We start from the raw sequence: 19,466 nt of genomic DNA on the forward strand, positions 1-19,466 counted from the left end.
CGACTATCTGAAATTGGTGCAAAAGAAAAAACCCTACAATGGTTCACATCATATCTTTCACAAAGAACATACCAAGTATGTGTCAATAATACCCTTTAAAAAAAAAAAAATCTTGACACCGGAGTCTCCCAAGGATCCGCACTATCAGCGACCCTCTTCAACATTTATCTCCTTCCAATATGCCACCTCCTATCAAACCTCAACCTGACCCACTTCATATACGCAGATGACATTCAAATATTAATACCAATAATCAACTCATTGGAAAAAACCTACAAAAAACAGCCACCTACCTAAACAAAATAAAGCAACTACTATCCAACTTGAAACTCATACTAAACTTTGATAAAACTGAAATAATCATACTGGACAGAAAGAACAACTTTCCTCAACCACCTCCACTCAACTTAATAAACCAAAAAGTGGCTATCACTCCAGTCAATCACGCACGCAACCTTGGAGTCATAATTGACAAAGAACTCTCCTTCAAAAATCACATCACAGCTAAAATCAAAGATGGTTATCACAAACGCCTAACATTACGTCATTTAAAACCTTTCCTCTCCCCCAACGACTTCAGAGCAGTCCTTCAACCTCTTATATTCTCCAACCTGGACTACTGTAGCTCCCTATTATTCAACTTACCTCATAATACAATCCACCCACTACAGATCCTGCAAAATGCAACTGCAAGAATACTCACTGGATCTAAAAAACATGATCACATCACTCCCACACTTATATCTCTACACTGGCTCCCAATAAAATTCTATCCATACTACATAAAATAATATATGAAAATCAAACAAACTGGCTTAGTTTTTCCAAAAAATTGCATGCACCAAACAGAAACCTCAGATCAGCAAATAAAGGTCTATTAAAGATTCCTCCTTCTAGATCCAAACAACTCACCTCAACTCAAAAGAGAGCAATTTCACTTGGAAGCCCCAAACTCTGGAACACCCTCCCAACTGAACTCAGAATTCAAGAAAACTTAAAAACTTTCAAGAAAGAGCTAAAAACATGGATGCTTACCAAAGCTTACCAACTCTTGCAATGACTAAAAAAACTCCACTCCCATTCTTTCACAGATGAAAACAGATTGACCCAAGAATCTTGTGATTTACTTAGTTCTGTATTATGTTCTTGATTAATTTATAAACCTAATTCATAATGTTATACTCTATAGTTATTAGCATCCAATATGAACTGTTTTTGAAAACACTGTTAAACTTTGTAACTTTGTAAACCGTTGTGATGGCGAAACCGAATGATGGTATATAAAAATCGATAAATAAATAAATAAAATAAATAAATAAAACTTTGGACACGGGCATTGGATAACATAGACAACCCCCTCCGAGTTACAGACTGAAAACCCCCGCAGCATATACATTTTCTTTAACATCGGGTGTTCAAAAGAAGATATCGTGTCTGTGAAAAGACACACTGAACAATGTCCACAAGGCTTATGTGACACCCTAGTTAAACGGTACATGTTCATTGTACCAAAATCTGAATGTGTTACCATAACCCACAAATTATTCCCTCTATGGTACATAAACCGTAATGGGCTTTGAAAAATATTTTGGAGGGAATGTAAGTTCCAATGTTTGCGGATGATGTTGGTCATGGACTTACTAAGAGTGGAAAAAGGTAGTATACAATTAACCATAACATCCAAAGATCAGTCTTGTGGTAAAAATAATAAATCCCTATTGACATGCAGTGCTCGTTTAAAGGCTTTTTTTCAATACCTTATTCGGGTACCCCCCTCTTGCTGAATCTGGCTGTCATCTCCTTAGCTATAAATATAAACTCAGGTTTCGAGGAGCATAGCAGCCACAGTCTAAGAAACTGGCCGGAGGGTATATTATTTTTAAGAACCCTTGGATGGCAACTGTCAAAAGGCAGCAAAGTGTTCCGATCAGTCTCTTTCCGGAAGATCGTGGTAGAAAAATTTATGTTATCGTAAGATATCAGAATGTCCAAAAAAGAGATCTGAGATAAATGTATGTTGAAATTAAACTGTAAATTGCTATTACAATTATTTAGCCAGTCAAGAAACATAAAAAAATTGTACGTCCGTGCCGAGCCAAATTAGAAAAACATCGTCAATAAATCTGAGCCACAGGTGTAAAAATTGAGGCCACTCAGAGGGTTACACAAAAGACTCTTCAAAATTTGCCACATATAGGCATGCCAGGCTAGGGGCCATAGTGGCATCCATAGCCGTGCCTTTCACCTATTGATAATACTTTGTGTCAAAACAAAAATAATTTTGTGTCAAGGCCAGTTTAGCTAACTTCATTAAAATGAAGTCATGACACGATCAGGACCAGAGCGTAAATTAAGCGTATCTTCAATTACCCTTAATGCTTCGTCCTGAGGTATATTTGAGTAAAGAGATACTATATCCAATGTTACTAAGTAGCAGGGACCTGATGGTATGGTCAAGTCATTTAATATTGTAATCAAATGTGTAGAGTCGTGTACATAAGACTTACTCAGGGGGACAAAAGGCTTAAAAAATATATCCACAAATTTGGGTAAGGGTTCAAGAATTGACCCGATTCCTGATACTATCGGTCGACCAGGTGGATTAGTCAGGGTTTTATGGATTTTAGGGAGGGTATAGAAAACCGGGACCACCAGAAATTCTACTGTCAGAAAATTAGCCTCACGTGTTGTAATAAACGTTTGTTCTAAAGTGTCCTGGACTACCAATTTTATGGCAGATTTCAAACCATCCGTAGGATCTGCAATCAAAGGGAGATAAAAATGATGAGTCATTTAGTTGACATAACACCTCCGCTTCATAGTCACTTCTATTCATTATAACAATCCCCCCACCCTTATCTGCAGATTTTATCACTATATTGGAATCATTTGCCAGAAATTTAATGGATAAATTCTCATTCTTAGTCAGGTTATAATAGACGTGATCTTTCACAGATAGCAGTTTGTTAATTTTAGTCTGTACTAATCTCTCAAACACTACTAAAGAGGGGTCAACAGAGCCCGAGGGACCCATCTAGATTTGGTGTATACAAGTGACCCGTCCTGTACTGGGGGAGAATCAGAGATAAACAATTTAAGTTGTAGAGACCTAAAAAAATGGTATAAATGAATCTGCAAATCAAAGTCATTGCATCTAACTGTGGGTACAAATGATAATCCCTTTTCAAGGACCTTTAGCTCATCACTTGATAAAGTTTGAGAAGAGAGATTAAATACAGCATTTGGTCTTAATGCCACGGATCTTGCTGCTGGCAGGTAGCACATGTGATATGTTGAGACTGTGGTGGGAAGGAACGTCTCCAGGACAGAGTGTTGCAATTGTTCCATGGTGGCTGACCCGAGTCTAAAAAAGAGGTAGCAATAGAAGGATAAGATAAAGTAGAAGATATAGCGTTTCCAATTGTAGGGGTCATGGCTGTCATACGATCTTCTCAGGACGTGTGTGGAATTCTTGGTCCTGACTCTTCTCCTGGGGAGTCGTCCAAGGATGATTGTCCAAATGTTACAGTTTTCTTCTGTATCCAGTTTGTGGACATCTATTGATAGACGTATCCTTTCTTATAGTCAAATTCGTCCCTCTGGAACTTCTTAAACTTTGTAGCTTTTAAATCACTTTTAAACTTATCTAAATTTTCTTGAAATTCCAGAAGCTGTCGGTCAAAAAGCTCGATGGGGGAGCTACTTTTTATGGCTTCAAACTGCACCGTAAGTTTGTCCTGAAGAGAAGTTGTTAGTTGTTTGGTTGTCTCAATAATTAATAACATTAGGTCAAAAGAGCACTTGTTGAGAATCTGGCTCCACTGTGTCAGAAAGCTCTGATTCTCAACATGCAGGCGTGGTTCTTTCTGAATTCGAAGGCCCCGAGGAATGTGTCTGACTCTGCAATATTCGATAAGTGTAGAGGCATGTAGTTCCGCACGGATAAGATGCTTTTGTAAATTAATGGCATCAAGCCATGAAACTGATGGAAAGTCTGCTGTAGCTGAATCCGAAAAGAATGGAACGTCCGTCAACATAGCTTTAAAAGCTTCCTCTGTGTTATGGTTAAGCGGTGTTTGGGTGGATTCTCGGGTACTGTGGCAGATGACCACGCCCATGGGGAAGAACCCTGTGAGGCGCCACAGTACTGGGCTAAACTCAGGATGCACAAACATAGAGTTAGTTTTTTATTATACAGCTTGAAGTATACCACCAGAGGTGGCAGTAGTGAGGTAGTCTGGAAGTAGCAGTCTCAGGACCCTCGGCAGAGGGGACCCTTCTCACCCCGTTGGTATAGGGGAATTCCGGTGTAGGTTTCCCAGTAAACCAGTACTGTGGATGAGATAGACTGAGAGTTAGATTACTCACTAGATGGTTGCTGTAGGTATGCGATTCCACCAGGTTGAAGAAGATGGTACAGGCACCGAGGCAGGGAGAGCAGGCCCTCGAGGAGCGAGTACCCAGGTTAGCAATTACCCTGAAGGGCAGAGAGAGAGCTTCCAGTGGAGGCACGGAAGCAGCAGAGTAGCTTAGACCGGCCAAGACCAAGTCCTTGCTAACTCAATGAGCTAGCAACATAGTACAGGCTATATACCCGGATGGCGTGACGTCAGTAGAGGGGAACGCCCCCGAAGTTCGCACCATTGCTGGAATAAAGACATGGGTTGCATGCACGCATGCACCCTAATAGGCCCTCAGGAGGAGCATGGCGGGAAGCAACACCATAGCCGTTCTGGGGATGCTGGAGAGGTCAGCTTGTAGACGCAGCGGCAGCCATTTTCCCTAGGGATGTGGGAGGAGCCGTGAACAAGTTGAGGCAATGGAGCGAAGCCGTCTAGCACCGACGGGCGCAACAGTACCCCTCTTTGAAGGGCTTCCTCCGGACTTCCTACCTGGTCTTGGTTTCTGAGGATGCATCTTGTGGAATTCTTGTAGCATCTCTTTATCCAGTATATTAGCCAAAGGTGTCCAAGAATTATCTTCAGGAATTGACAGGAGGTATTCCCATACTCTGCCTCTTTTTCTTAAGACAAGGACAGCATTTACCTTGCATTCAATATCTTCTTCTGCATCTATTGGTGTAGGTTCAGGTGTCTTATTAGAGAACTCACTAATGATCAATGGCTTCAATAGTGAGACATGGAACGCATTATGAATCTTCAATGTAGGTGGTAGCTTCAGACTATAGGTGAGATTGCCTAATCATCGGAGAATGGGAAATGGTCCAACGAAGCATGGAGCGAAGTGAGCTGAAGGTATTTTAAGTCTTAAATGCTTAGTGGATAGCCAGACTTTGTCACCAGGCTGAAAATCTGGAGCCTTGCAGTGGTGAGCATCGTATCCTTTCTTAGCTCGAAGTCCTGCTTTGAGAAGTATCGCTTTGGTCTGAGTCCAGAGTTGTCGAATATCTTTGGCAGTAGATTGAGCTGCCGGGGATGACATGGACAGTGGAAGTGGCAGTGGTGGCAATGGTAGTCATCCATAAACTACTTCGAATGGTGTTGATCCAGTGGATGTTGCTGGATGAGAGTTGATGGGGAATTCAGCCCAGGGCAATAGTTCTGCACAATCATTCTGGAGAGTGTTCACATAGGCACGAATGAACTGTTTGAGTTTGAGTGTCCTGTTCATCCTCTCTGTTTGCCCGTTAGATTGAGGATGGTATGCTGAGGTGAAGTCGAGAGAAATGTCAAACGTCTTGCACAATGCCTTCCAGAATTTAGCTGTGAATTGGACTCTGCGATCGGAGACTATGTGCTTAGGCATGCCGTGTAGGCGGATGATGTGCGTGATGAAGAGCTTAGCAAGCTCCATGGCTGTGGGTAAACCAGGGAGAGCCACGAAGTGAGCAATCTTTGAGAACCAATCTACAGTTACTCCTGAGAGTGGTAAGTCCACCACAAAGTCTGTAGCAATGTGTGTCCATGGCTCATCTGGTACTGGTAAGGGTTGGAGTAGACCCCAAGGACGACTGGGTGGCGCCTTCTGTCTGGCACAATTTGTGCAGGAAGCAACATAGGAGAATATGTCTTCCTTCATGGTGGGCCACCAGTAAAACTTTTGCAGTTTAGACAGAGTTTTGCGTTGACCAGTGTGTCCAGCCAGTTTGGAGTCGTGAGACTATGCTAACAGCTTTTTTCTGAGGTTCTTGGGGACGATGGTTTTACCTGCAGGTACTGAGTGAGTAGCTGCCAAAATAACTCTTTTTGGGTTGATGATGTGTTGCGGTTCCTCTGGAATATCTTCAGAGAGGAATAAGCGAGATAAGGCATCTGCTCTGACGTTTTTATCTCCAGGGCGGTATTTCAGCACAAAGTCGAATCTGTTGAAAAACAGAGACCATCTCGCTTGCCTATGGTTTAGGCGCTGTGCGTGGTGGAGGTACTCCAAATTCTTATGGTCTGTAAAGACTGTGACTTGATGTTGTGCTCCTTCGATCCAAGGGTGCCACTCCTCGAATGCTATCTATATTGCCAGGAGCTCTTTATCTCCTATTCCCTAATTTTTCTCTGCTGGAGAGAAGCGACGAGAGAAGAATGAGCATGGGTGTAAGGCCTTGGAATCACCGGCCTGGCTTAGCATGGCCCCTATGCCAACGTCTGAGGCATCGACCTCAACGGTGAAAGGCTTAGTGGGGTCTAGGTGTCGGAGACATGGCTTGCTCAAGAAGGTGTCTTTTAGTTTCTGGAATGCAGATATTGCCTCCGTAGACCAATTAGCAACATTGGCACCTTTCTTCATCTTAGCTGTAAGCAGAACAGTGAGTGAGGAGTGTTCTTGATGAAAGTCCTGAAATAATTGGTGAAACCTAAGAAACGTCTGAGAGCCTTCAGACCAGTGGATTAAGCCCAATTCTTTATGCTCTCCAGCTTCTGTGGATCCATCTGGAAGCCTTGGTTGGAAACAATATAGCCCAAGAAAGGCACTGATTCCTTGTGGAATTCGCACTTAGACAACTTAGTGTATAGATGATTCTCATGGAGTCTTTGCAGCACTCTTTTGACATCCTCCAGATGAGTGGTCATGTCCTGTGAGAATATCAAGATGTCATCTAAGTAAATGACAACACATTTGTAGAGGAGATCCCTAAAAATGTCATTCATTAAATTTTGGAAGACAGCCGGGGCGTTGCACAGGCCAAAGGACATCACTAAATATTCAAAGTGACCATCCCGGGTGTTGAAGGCCGTCTTCCATTCATCGCCTGAGCGAATGCGAAGTAAGTTGTAGGCTCCTTTAAGATCAAGCTTGGAGAAGATCTTGGCTCCTTGTAGTCTGTCAAATAGCTCTGAGATGAGAGATAGCAGGTAACGATCTTTCACAGTTATCTCATTGAGACCTCTATAATCTATACACAGACGTAATGTTCCGTCCTTCTTCCCCACAAAGAAGAAGCCTGCACTAGCAGGAGATTTGGAGGGTCTTATGAAGCCTTTTTGATGGTTTTCCTGAATATATTCGGACATGGCTTTATTCTTTGCCACAGAGAGAGGGTATACCCGTCCCTTGGGTGGTTCAGTGTTCGGCTTCAGATTAATAGCGCAGTCATAGGATCCGTGAGGCGGTAGTACATCTGCAGCTTCTTTAGAAAAAACATCTTGGAACGATGCATATTGAGGCGGCAACCCCAGCATCACTGGGGTAGTTGGCATGCAGGGTATAGGAGCGACCTCCATCAGGCATTTACCATGACAGTCTGGACCCCATCATGAAAGCTCCAGAATAGCCCAATTGAATTGAGGCATATGCTGCTGCAGCCACGGTAGCCCCAGTACTATAGGGTGCATGGCCTTCTCTAAAACAAAGAAGGAGATAGTTTCAGAATGGAGAATCCCAGTCTGCAGACATACTGGTTCGGTGAGCTGGGTTACTTTGCCCGGCAAGGGCTCTCCATGAATTGAGGATAGGGGTAGTGGAGACTTCATAATGGTAGTGAGAATCCTCAAGTGCTCCACTAATCGTTGAAGAATGAAATTACCTCCTGCCCCTGAGTCCACTAGGGCAAGAATCTGATACTCTAAGGGTCCGCAGATCAAAGATACAGGAAGAGAGAGCGGAGGAGAGGGGGCAGTAAGACCGAAGAAGAGTCCTCCCGCAGGACTTAGGTCTGCCAGTTTCCCGGACATATAGGGTATGTCTGAACAGCATGGCCAGGTTGTCCACAGTATATACACAGTCCCAGTTTCTTCCGTGTTCTTCTCTCTTTAGCTGTCAGATGTCTGCGACCTAACTGCATTGTTTCTTCTTCGCCAGCAACTGGAACCGGGGGAACAGGCCTGGGTGTGGACTTAACTCGAGTTTCACCCTGAAAGGGTCTTCTGGGAGTCTTGGTCTCTTGAACCTTGTCATGAAGTCGGCGATCAATTCTTGTTGCCAATTTCACTAGTTCAGCAAAGGTCTCAGGCATTTCATGAGCAGCGAGCTCGTCCTTCAAACGAGAGTTCAGTCCTTCAAAGAAGAAGGTCCTCAGGCATTTAGGGTCCCAGTGTAATTCAGATGCCAGAGTCTTGAATTCGATAGCGAAGTCAGCTAAAGGTTTATTACCTTGCTTCAGGTGAACCAAAGAAGATCCTGCAGTGGTATACCGGGCAGGGTCATCAAAAACTGATTTGAACAGCTTGAGGAATCCTTCAATATCATGTAGAATAGGATCCTCACATTCCCACAGTGAAGAGGCCCAAATCAACGCTCTTCCAGCCAGATAAGACAAGATATAGGTGGTCTTGGCATAAGCTGTGGGGAAATGGCTAGATTGCAGGGAAAAGTGCATGCAACATTGATTAATAAAACCTCTGCATCTCCAAACTTCCCCCGAGAAGCGTGTAAGAGCAGATAGAGGTACAATAGTCTTGACCTTCACTTCTGGCAGTGTAGCTTCTTTACCTATGGTGGTGGGCAAATTCATTTGTGTGTGTAGTAAGTTGAATGCAGAAATCAAAATCTTCAGTGCGCTCTGCTGTTCGGAGATTCGCTGGGCCAGGCCTAGAATGGCTTTCAATGCAATGAGCTGAGCTGAATCCATGGAGTTAGCAATCTGTTATGGTTAAGTGGTGTTTGGGTGGATGATCGGGTACTGTGGCAAATGACCACGCCCACGCGGAGGAGCCCCATGAGGCGCCACAGTACTGGGTTAAATGCAGGATGCACAAACACAGAGTTAATTCTTTATTATACAGCTTGAAGTATACCACCAGAGGTGGCAGTAGTGAGGTAGTCTGGAAGTAGCAGCTCAGGACCCTCAGCAGAGGAGACCCTTCTCACCCCATTGATATAGGGGAATTCCGGTGTAGGTTTCCCAGTAAGGCAGTACTGTGGATGAGATTGACTGAGAGTTAGATTACTCACTAGATGGTTGCTGTAGGTATGCAATTCCACCAGGTTGAAGAAGATGGTACAAGCACCGAGGCAGGGAGAGCAGGCCCTCGAGGAGCGAGTACCTGATCCCTGTAAGGCACCTGAAATAAAGCAGAGGGCCCCCGAGGAGCGGGTACCCAGGTTAGCAATTACCCCGAAGGGCAGAGAGAGAGCTTCCAGTAGCAGCACAGAAGCGGCAGAGTAGCTTAGACTGGCCGAGACCAAGTCCTTGCTAACTCAATGAGCTAGCAACATAGTACAGGCTATATACCTGGATGGCATGACGTCAGTAGAGGGGAACGCCCCCGAGGTTCGCGCCATTGCTGGAATAAAGATGTGGGTGGTGTGTGCGCGCTCATCCTAGTAGGCCCTTGGGAGGAGCATGGCGGGAGGCAGCACCATAGCCGTTCCAGGGACGCCAGAGAGGTCGGCTTGTAGACGTGGCAGCAGCCATTTTCCCTAGGGATGCGTAAGGAGCCGTGAACAAGGTGAGGCAAACGGGGCCAAGCTGTCTAGCACCGACGGACACAACACTCTGAATAGTTGAAGGTTTGATCGTCGGCCATAGGGCCCATTTAAAGATGCCCCTCCCAATGCAGCCTCGGTGAAACACGGGTCCATGTTGGGGGACCCTCTGAAAGTACAATTGTTGAAACGGTGGAGTTGCCGCTTTCGGATTAATAATAAAATCTTTGTTTGAAGACCATATGGACTATGAAATATTTTCTGCACTTGTCTTGCATGAAGTATAATTGTTGAGTGTAGTACCTGCTCTTGTGTTCTTTGGATTTACGATTATGATTGGCATTTTATATTTCTTGATTTTATTATTTGATATTTTATGAGGCATGGTGGTTTCTGGTTTTACATTTCTGCACTCTAAACAGAGTCTGGCTTTTTGCGATTTCCAGTTCAGTTTTTGTCTGCACATTTCTTTTTCTACTTTATGGTCTCTTTACTCTGTATTTGGTGAGGGCCTGTCATTGTTTTGCATGTATGACCGAGGTGAGGTATTTTGCTAGGATATAGCTTCTATGCAGGGTTATATAGCAACCTGGCTTGTTCTGTTTTCCTTATAGGAGGTGTATTGATATTTTAGGAGCTGGTGTTATATTTGCAGTGTTACTTTTTCATAGGCAGGATTGTTATTGTTTGAGTGCTGGCAATTAGTGCTGATTTGGCATGGGAGGTTTGCTATATTGTAATTGTTTACTCGTGGCTTTCTGAGGGTCAAGCCCACATTCAACATGTATTACAATAGGCTTAATAACATATGGGTATTTTTGCAGGGTTTTCTGGTTGGCACCACAGCAGCGCATGTAAATATAATATACAGGTTGTTGTAAGGATATTTTTACCTCAGAAGACTATACTCTGAATGTTATTTTAATGCAAAATCTGCTATTATAGATGCATACTTTGTAACTGTGTGTTTTAGAGGGCTGGAGTGGGAGAGGGGGGTGCTAGGGCATTTAATACTCATGCATTGGCCATGAGTTCCAGAGGAGAGGGGGTGGACCCGGGTAGGGAGGAAAGTCAGATTTTAAAGTTTAGTTTACTGGAGGGAGATCAATGAATTATTGGGTGGAGGGGGGGGGGGACGACAACACTACTTGTTTGCACAGGGCAGCAAAAAAACTAGCACTGGCCCTAGTGTTAGGGGAAGGTAAAAATGCCAAAATTCCAACTTTAGAGGAAGCTGTGTGGCTATAGCAGTCCTCTGGCCTGAACGTATATGATCTTTTACTAAAAATAAATGGGTTGGAGTCCAAGGGCTCCCAGAGGCAAATAAAAGGCTCTAAATAAATAGTTACATAGAAATGTGAATGGCTGCTTTTGGGCATCTCTGTGGATGGAGTGGAGGCAGGCATGCTGGACACCCTAGGCAACTAGGTGGACACCTAAAGTGTCACAATTTTGGGGGTGACATGGTGATTACATCTCCTACTTCCTGCCCACTTAGGCCCACAAGAGAATATGGTATCACATGGGTCCAAGCAGGTGTTTAGAAGGAGATGCAAGACCAGAATGAACAGACTGCAGTATGAGCTGTGTGGCTATAGAAGGGAAACGGAAGATGAGGTGGTGCAGCATTGGGTCTATGCGACTAAACAAAGGAGAAGGAACAGGAGTAAAGCAGTGTCAGGGCCCAAAGAAAGAGGAGCTGGAGCTGGAGCAGTGTTGGCCCCTACAGCACAAATTCCTGTCTGCCATGCGAGCTGAAGGAGATGGCTGCTGCTACTGCTGTCACTTCTGCATTCCAGAGGGGGGAGAAATGTAAGTGAGAGAACCTTTGTGTATAAGTGATAGAGCATATGTGTTTGTGAGTGAGAGAAATAAGGTGTGTGTGTGAGTATGAGAGAGAGCATCTGTGTAGATGTCAGAGAGCATGTATGTATGTGAGTGAGAGAAAGAGCACATGTGTATGATTGAGAGAGAATTTATATTTGAGAGGGAGTGTGTATGTGGGAGCGAGAGAGTGTATGGGGTTATGTGCATGTGTGTGTGAGTGAGAGGGAGTGTAGGAGTAAGTATGTGTATGAGAGTGTGTGTGAGAGACAAAATGTGTGTGAGAGCATGTGCGTGTGATGAGCGAGTGTGTGTATAAGAGAGCATGTGTGTATTACAGAGTGTGTATTTATGAGAGACAGATGAGAAAGTTTGTGTGCAACAACAGTACACCCCCACCCTACCCCCATGACAATCTCAGGGAATCTGGAAATCAAATGTTCCCAGGTATGGAGAGTGGGAGAATTGTTATCATCAGATGTTATTATTGTGTGTTATTTGATGTATCCATTGTTTTGAAATATTTTATTGGTGTTTTGAAAATTTTTTAAAAATTTTATGTTTTTAATTATTTGATTTTATTCTATTTATCAACTATTTTGAAATCTTTATTCTTTTTTTATTAGCATGGCTTTGTTATTATTGATGTTTATATTTATTGAATGTATTGTTTGATGTTTTATGAAACATGGTAATGTTTCAGTTTTTCCATTGTTTCACTGCACACAGAGACTGGTTTATTGCAGTTTCCAGTTTTGTCTACATGTTTCTATTTATATTTCAAGCTCTCTTTTTTCCATATTTCATGATAGTCTGTATTCTGCATGTGTGACTGAGGTGAAGTATTCTAGCATGTAGTTTCTGTGTAGGAATCTATTGCAGCTTGGCTTGTTCTGTTTTCCTAATAGGAGGTGCCTTAGGGCCTGGTATAATATTTGCAGAGCTGCCTTTTTGTAGGTAGGATTGTTACTGTTTGAGTGCTGATAGTTACTGCTGTTTTAGAAAGGGAGGTTTATAATATTGTAATTATAAATCAGTTTACTCATGGCTTTATGAAGGCCAAGCCCACACCCAATATGCATTACAGTAGGCCTAATACTATATGGGTTGCAAGTGTCTTTTTTTGCTTTTTTGCAGGGTTTTCTGGTTGGCATCACAGCAATGCATGAATTATAATACATATGTTCTTATAAGTGATATTTTTATCCCAGAAGACGGTACTTTGAATGTCAATTTTCAAGTAAAATTATACAAATGTATAATTTTAAATTGTGTTTGGAGAGGGCTGGAGGGAGAAGAGGTGCATAAAACTGTAAGGTTTGCCTAGGATCTCTTGTACCAACCCTGAGTGGATGGCAATAATAGGGCATCTATGATGCCTCCTTTTGTACATACTGAGCACCTTTTTTTAAGGTCATGATGAATATTTTCATGTTTTGAGAATATCTTCCCAAAATATGTTTTTACAATTATTATTTGAGGGTTTTCCTCTCTTCATTCCCCAGAGACCAAAAAGATTTTAGGTGAATTGAAAGAAATTTATACTGGTGGAAGTAGCTAATTAAAAGGAGCTTTTAGACATTTGAGATACAATACTAGTATAACTTCAGGATATAGGGTAAGTCATAATTTTAAAAGGGGACCTTAATGATTCTGTGTTAACTACTAACAGAATGATCTACAAATTTGCTAGCACTGCTGCTGTATGTTGTATAAGGTTCAGAATATAGGTGAATAGAAAGTAAATCAGACAGCGTGCATAAATTACAGTAATTCTGTCCTTGGAAATTCCAGTTATTTGGGTGCATGGTTGCCAACAGTACTGATCACTCATGAGAGGCTTCTAGGAAAAGTAAAAAGTCATGGGATAGGAAGCAATGTCCTTTTGTGGATTACAAACTGGTTAAAAGACAGGAAACAGAGAGTAGGATTAAATGGACAATTTTCACAGTGGAGAGAAGTGGGCAGTGGAGTGCCTCAGGGATCTGAACTGCGACCCATGCTTTCCAACATATTTATAAATGATCTGGAAAGGAATACAATGAGTGAGGTAATCAAAATTGCAGATGATACAAAATTATTCAGAGTAGTTAAATCACAAGCGGATTGTGATAAATTGCAGGAAGACCTTGTGAGACTGAAAAACTGGGCATCCAAATGGCAGATGAAATTTAATGTGGATAAGTGCAAGGTGATGCATATAGGGAAAAATAACCCATGCTATAGTTACACAATGTTAGGTTCCATGTTAGGAGCTACCACCCAAGAAAGAGATCCAGGTGTCATAGTGGATAACACAGTGAAATCGTCGGTTCAGTGTGCTGCGGCAGTCAAAAAAGCAAACAGAGTGTTAGGAATTATTAGAAAGGGAACGGTGACTAAAACGGAAAATGTTATAATGCCTCTGTATCGCTCCATGCTGAGACCACACCTTGAATACTGTGTACAATTCTGGTTGCTGCATCTCAAAAAAGATATAGTTGCGATGGAGACAGTACAGAGAAGGGCGACCAAAATGATAAATGGGATGGAACAGCTCCCTTATGAGGAAAGACTAAAGAAGTTAGGACTATTCAGCTTGGAGAAGAGACAGCTGTGGTGGGATATGATAGAGGTGTTTAAAATCATGACAGGTCTAGAACAGGTAAATGTGAATCGGTTCTTTACTCTTTCAGATAATAGAAAGACTAGGGGGCACTCTATGAAGTTAGCATGAGGACATTTAAAACTAATTGGAGAAAGTTCTTTTTCACTCAATGCATAATTAAACTCTGGAATTTGTTGCCAGAGGATGTGGTTAGTGCAGTTAGTGTAGCTGGGTTTAAAAAAGGATTGGATAAGTTCTTGGAGGAGAAGTCCATTACTTGTTATTAATGAAGTTGACTTGGAAAATAGCCACTGCTATTACTAGCATCAGTAATATGGGATAGACTTCGTTTTTGGGTACTTGCCAGGTTCTTATGGCCTGGATTGGCCATTGTTGGAAACAGGATGCTGGGCTTGATAGACACTTATGTTCTTAAAATTCCCTTTGCAAATGTTTATTTAATTTTGGGGCAAGCAGAACTATTATGTCATATATTCATGTTTCGTTTTTGTAGATATAAGGGCCCACGTTATTTCTTAATTCCTTGATAAGAACAAGTAAAATGGAATCTTATATGTCTAAGAAGACATTTTCTTTCTCAGTATCTTGATCATAGTAACAAATTCATAGGTGTACCTCACCATGAGCCAGACATGTTAAAGGCCTTTTCCCATTTTGTATTTATGGAAAGGTGGGTAAAAAAAAGTTTAGTATGGTGGTGGTTTCCAAACCTGTCCTACTGCCGATTAGCTTTTCCGGATATCTATCATGAATATGCATTAGATAGATTGGCATATATTGGGCCTTGAAGGTACACAAGTATCTCTCATGTATATTTAATGAGGTCAATATTCAGTAAACTGACCAGCAGCAAAGTTATCCAGGTAAATCTAGCCAAATATTCAGCGGGATGAATCTCTCATTGAATATATGTTATGTTTTGCTGCTCACGGGACTGTCCCAAAAGCAGCTTCACTTACCCCAATGCTGCACTAACCTGGCCAACCCCGCCCTGCCGATGGCTCTTCGCGGCTCATCTGCCACCAATGCTAACTGCTTCCATAATGGCAAGGGACGCCGCCATAATGATCAGAGCCTCTCCCCACAGCAGAGAACTCCATCAGCCATCATGCCTCCTGGGTCTCCCTAAGGCACACACACGCATTCAAACTCTGCTTTTAAAGGGGCCACAGCAGGAAAATCCCTGTGGTGACCTTGGATGTCAACAGCTGGCCCTGTTACTTAAGGGCACTTCAGATGCTTCTTCAGTGCCTCAGCAACAGGTCCCTTGCCTGCTTTCCAGCCTTGCCTCATCCAGCTTGCCTTTCAGCCTTGTCTCATCCAGCCTGCCTTCCAGCATTGCCTTGTCTAGCCTGCCTTCCAGCTTTTCCCCATCTCTGTTTCCTTGTCTTGTCTGACTGTCTTACTCTTGTCATCAGAGTTTTTCCGTGCCTTGCTTATTTGCCCTGCCTTGTCCCTCTATGTCTTTTGCTTGTCTTGTCTAGTCTTCTCCGGTTCTGACCTCAGCCTTGGACTTAAACACGGGGTACCTTGTTTGCCATCTAGACATGACCTTTACATTGAAACTGGATCCTGCCTTGTCTGCCACCAGCCTCGGCTCCTGGAATGCCTCTGGACTCTGCCTTGCCCTTGAATCTAAATCCTGCTGACTGCTGGAACCCAAGGGCCTAACCCATGGGGGAGGAAGCTGGTTCAGATGAAGCCTTAGGCTGGCTCGTGTTAAAGTGTGTTCTCCAGCTGTCATAGCAGGTCTCATGGGCCCATCTGCGAGTCACCGTCAACTGCGCTGAAGCACTAAGGACTCACACTCATGCCGTTCCTTACAATATACTTGGCTGAAGTTACCCAGATAAAATTATCCGGGTAACTTAGCCCTTAGCTGGCTTACTTAATATTGTTTTTTTAATGTAGTCAATGAGCAGCCTCAATTCCTTTCTCTCCCTCCTGACCCTCCTAATAAATCACTCAGTGAAAAGACCAATCAGAAAGCCAGTGAAGTGAATAAATGCATATTAATTGCCAGTACAACACCCTGCTGTACCGCCATTTAATACTGAAGCCAGCAGGAGGACGACAAACTCTCTCCTTCTGCTGGCTTAGTTTGACACTTTTGGGGGTTGGGGGAGGGGGAGGGAGGTTCAGAGAGGGAGGTGGACTTGGGAGGAGGAAGGGGACTGCTCATCTGCTACGATATGATTTATCGGGGGGATCTGAATAGATCGGGGCTGCTTGCCTGCTACAATATGATTTATCGGGGGATTGGGAGGGAGAATGGGGATGCTTGACCACTACAGTATGATTTATTGGAGGGAGTGAGGCAGGCTGCATCTGCATAGACACTTGGGAGGTACTTTTTGGCAGGGAAGCAATTCTCCAGCTAACTTTAGGACTGATTTTTTTGCCGTCCAGAGTTAGCCAGAGAATTATACCCAATTAGCGCCGACATTCAGAACTAGCCGGGTAAATGTAAACCATGCCCCAAAATACCTTCATCCTGCCTCTTTTTTATCCAGCTAAGTTTTAGCCGTGGAATGATCTGCATGGCTAAAGCATAACCGCTCACCTTAGAGGAAAATTCAGAACACAGGGTTTGTCCAGCAAAGTCTTGTACTTAGCCGGTCAAGCCCTTTTGAAACTTGACTTCATTTTGCATATCTTGAAAATCCAACCAGGTGGGGGGCTAGTAGAACAGGTTTGGCAACCACTAGCCTAGTACGTCTGGCCCCCCACATCATTTAGCACAACACAGTACTGTCTTTTCATAGAAGAGTTATTGCCATTTGTTGGCCAACAGACGTTGCTTCCTTTCTTATATGTTCTTGTAGCAGAATGTAAGTGACCAACTAATCATGATTTGTTCTCTAATATATCGTGATGCCTAATGTATAGGAGGGGCTATATCCAACTTGTATGGCATAATGGCAGCTCGATACAAATATTTCCCGGATGTGAAGTCCAAAGGCATGGCAGCAGCCCCTAAGCTGATCCTCTTTACCTCAGAACATGTGAGTTCTCATCAGTGCTTCTGGTTTTTAGTTTAGATCCTTGGCAAAAAAGTTCAACTCTTCAACAGCCGCATCTCTCTTGTTGCAGAGTCACTACTCCATAAAGAAAGCTGGGGCGGCCCTTGGGTTTGGCACAGAGAATGTGATTTTGGTAAAATGCAATGAAAGGTAGGATGAATAATCAGTTATTGCTTTTTTTTTAATGATTTAAATGTATTCATCTGTTAAATTTGGGTTTGTTTGTTTTTTTTGGTGCTGAAGGATGGTATAGTGCAGTGTGTCAAGCAGCTAATTATTTGAGAAGAAATCTCATTAAACTATTCCAGCTATAGCTAGCAGTTTAGTGTGCAGTCTTGTATTTTATTTTATCTTTTTTCATTCGTGTTGGTTTCTGCAATAACTACAGGGGGAAAATAATACCAGCTGATTTGGAAGCAAAAATTATTGAAGCTAAGCAAAAGGTATGTTTGTTCTTCAGTACAACTAAGTCCTTGAAAGTGATTTTTTGGGGGCATGTACATTTTTTTCTCTATAGAATGATAAATTTATATCATTAAACAAACCAACATCATTTTACCACATTTGATACGACAGCATTGGTAAGTCCAGAGAATGTTAATTTAATTCTGGGATTATAATTTTAAGACATAAAGCTTCATGTTTATGTCCCATTTAGTGCACTTTCTTTGTTTTTTATAATGAGGTAGGAAATAGCAGGATAGGGGAGAGCTGGAGGGGACAGAGGAACTGAGGAAGCTGCTGGTCTAGGAGAAACAGCCCAGGGTCCTCCATAACCCAAGGTTCCAGACCTTCTCTGCACAGTGCAGCTCTAACTCATGGATTCAGTCACCATTATTCCATGCGGATAATATAAATCCTTGGCAAGTAGCCATTCCTACAAGTGAAATCAATGCCCTTCAGCTGCATTTTCCAAGACGCCTGAGAGAAACTTCATTTTTCAAATATGTTTATCTGTGAACACCTTCACATAGTGATGCTGAATGGGGGTAACTTTCTAGTTAATATAGATAGAGAGATAGAGATAAATAGATATAGATATACCCTTTACAGTATTGTCTCCATTTTCCAAGAGTTTATAAATAATGTTGTAATTTGTTTCCATGCAGAACTATAACTTTCAGCTTAGATTTTACAGTGCTGTATATTGCTGATTGGGATGTAGGTTATCACTTAAACCCAGATATTTCTTGTGTTTTAGGGACATGTTCCACTTTATGTCAATGCAACAGCAGGCACAACAGTGTATGGGGCATTTGATCCAATACAAGAGATTGCAGACATATGTGAAAAGTACAACATCTGGCTCCATGTAGATGTAAGTCATGAATAATACGTTGTTTATGTTACCCGAAGAGAAAACTTAGAACACAGTCCCTTAAGAACTCTCTATGGTGATATGTTACATGTTAAGTAACGTGGAAAGTAAACTAGAAAATGAAATTACTGTTATTGTTCCTTCACCTGCAGTTTTTCACCATTACAGGCTGCGTGGGGAGGTGGACTGCTAATGTCTAGGAAGCACCGTCACAAACTGAATGGAATAGAAAGGTACTGTGGGAGACTAATGAGCACATATAGATTATTTTATTTTAATATGAATACAGACATTATACATAGCAGCAAATATAAGGGCCTAGTTACTAAGCTGTATTAATGCTAATGCAGGACGTATGCAAAAAAATAGCATCAATGCATGTTAACAGCACAATCACAGTTTAGTAAATCAAATTTTCTTATTAAAGTGGCAGGAATGTGGATTTCCACACTAAAATGCAAATGAGCTCATTATCATGCAAAATCATATAAATGAGCTCATTTGCATGTTAACACAGCTTGCATAAGCTGCATTAATGGTGCTGTTCAAAGAAAGTTAATTGCAGCTCAAGAGATGTACGAAGGATTGGCATGCTAACATGCATGTTGATGCTTAGCCCTGACCATTCTGGGTCATGACTGTTAAAGGGGCAGCTAACCCTCCCATCAGAGTTTAAAGAATGCTCAAAAAATAAATTCTCCTCCCCCCCCCACATACACACACACACAGAGCTAAATGACTAAATGACCCCCCCCCCCCCCCCCCAGCACATTCTCTCTCTGGCTCCCATTCCCAGCACAGTTCCTCCCAGTCTCAAAACCACTCACATGTGGGGAAAGGGGAGCATTAAGTCAGCCAGTGTCACTTTGAATTA

At 42.5% G+C, this 19,466-nt stretch overlaps 1 protein-coding gene across 1 annotated transcript in view; it reads left to right on the forward strand.

The window, feature by feature from the left end:
* GAD1 (glutamate decarboxylase 1) overlaps nucleotides 1-19,466 on the forward strand; it is a 118,807-nt gene that overhangs the window by 81,472 nt on the left and 17,869 nt on the right. The window contains exons 7-11 of the mRNA XM_029605744.1: nucleotides 17,141-17,256; nucleotides 17,345-17,424; nucleotides 17,663-17,717; nucleotides 18,476-18,592; nucleotides 18,761-18,825. Coding sequence (XP_029461604.1) covers nucleotides 17,141-17,256; nucleotides 17,345-17,424; nucleotides 17,663-17,717; nucleotides 18,476-18,592; nucleotides 18,761-18,825 — 433 coding nt within the window. The remainder of the gene's footprint in view (nucleotides 1-17,140; nucleotides 17,257-17,344; nucleotides 17,425-17,662; nucleotides 17,718-18,475; nucleotides 18,593-18,760; nucleotides 18,826-19,466) is intronic.

The sequence above is a fragment of the Rhinatrema bivittatum genome, chromosome 6 (assembly GCF_901001135.1).
Source record: "Rhinatrema bivittatum chromosome 6, aRhiBiv1.1, whole genome shotgun sequence".
NCBI classification, from domain to species: Eukaryota; Metazoa; Chordata; class Amphibia; order Gymnophiona; family Rhinatrematidae; genus Rhinatrema; species Rhinatrema bivittatum.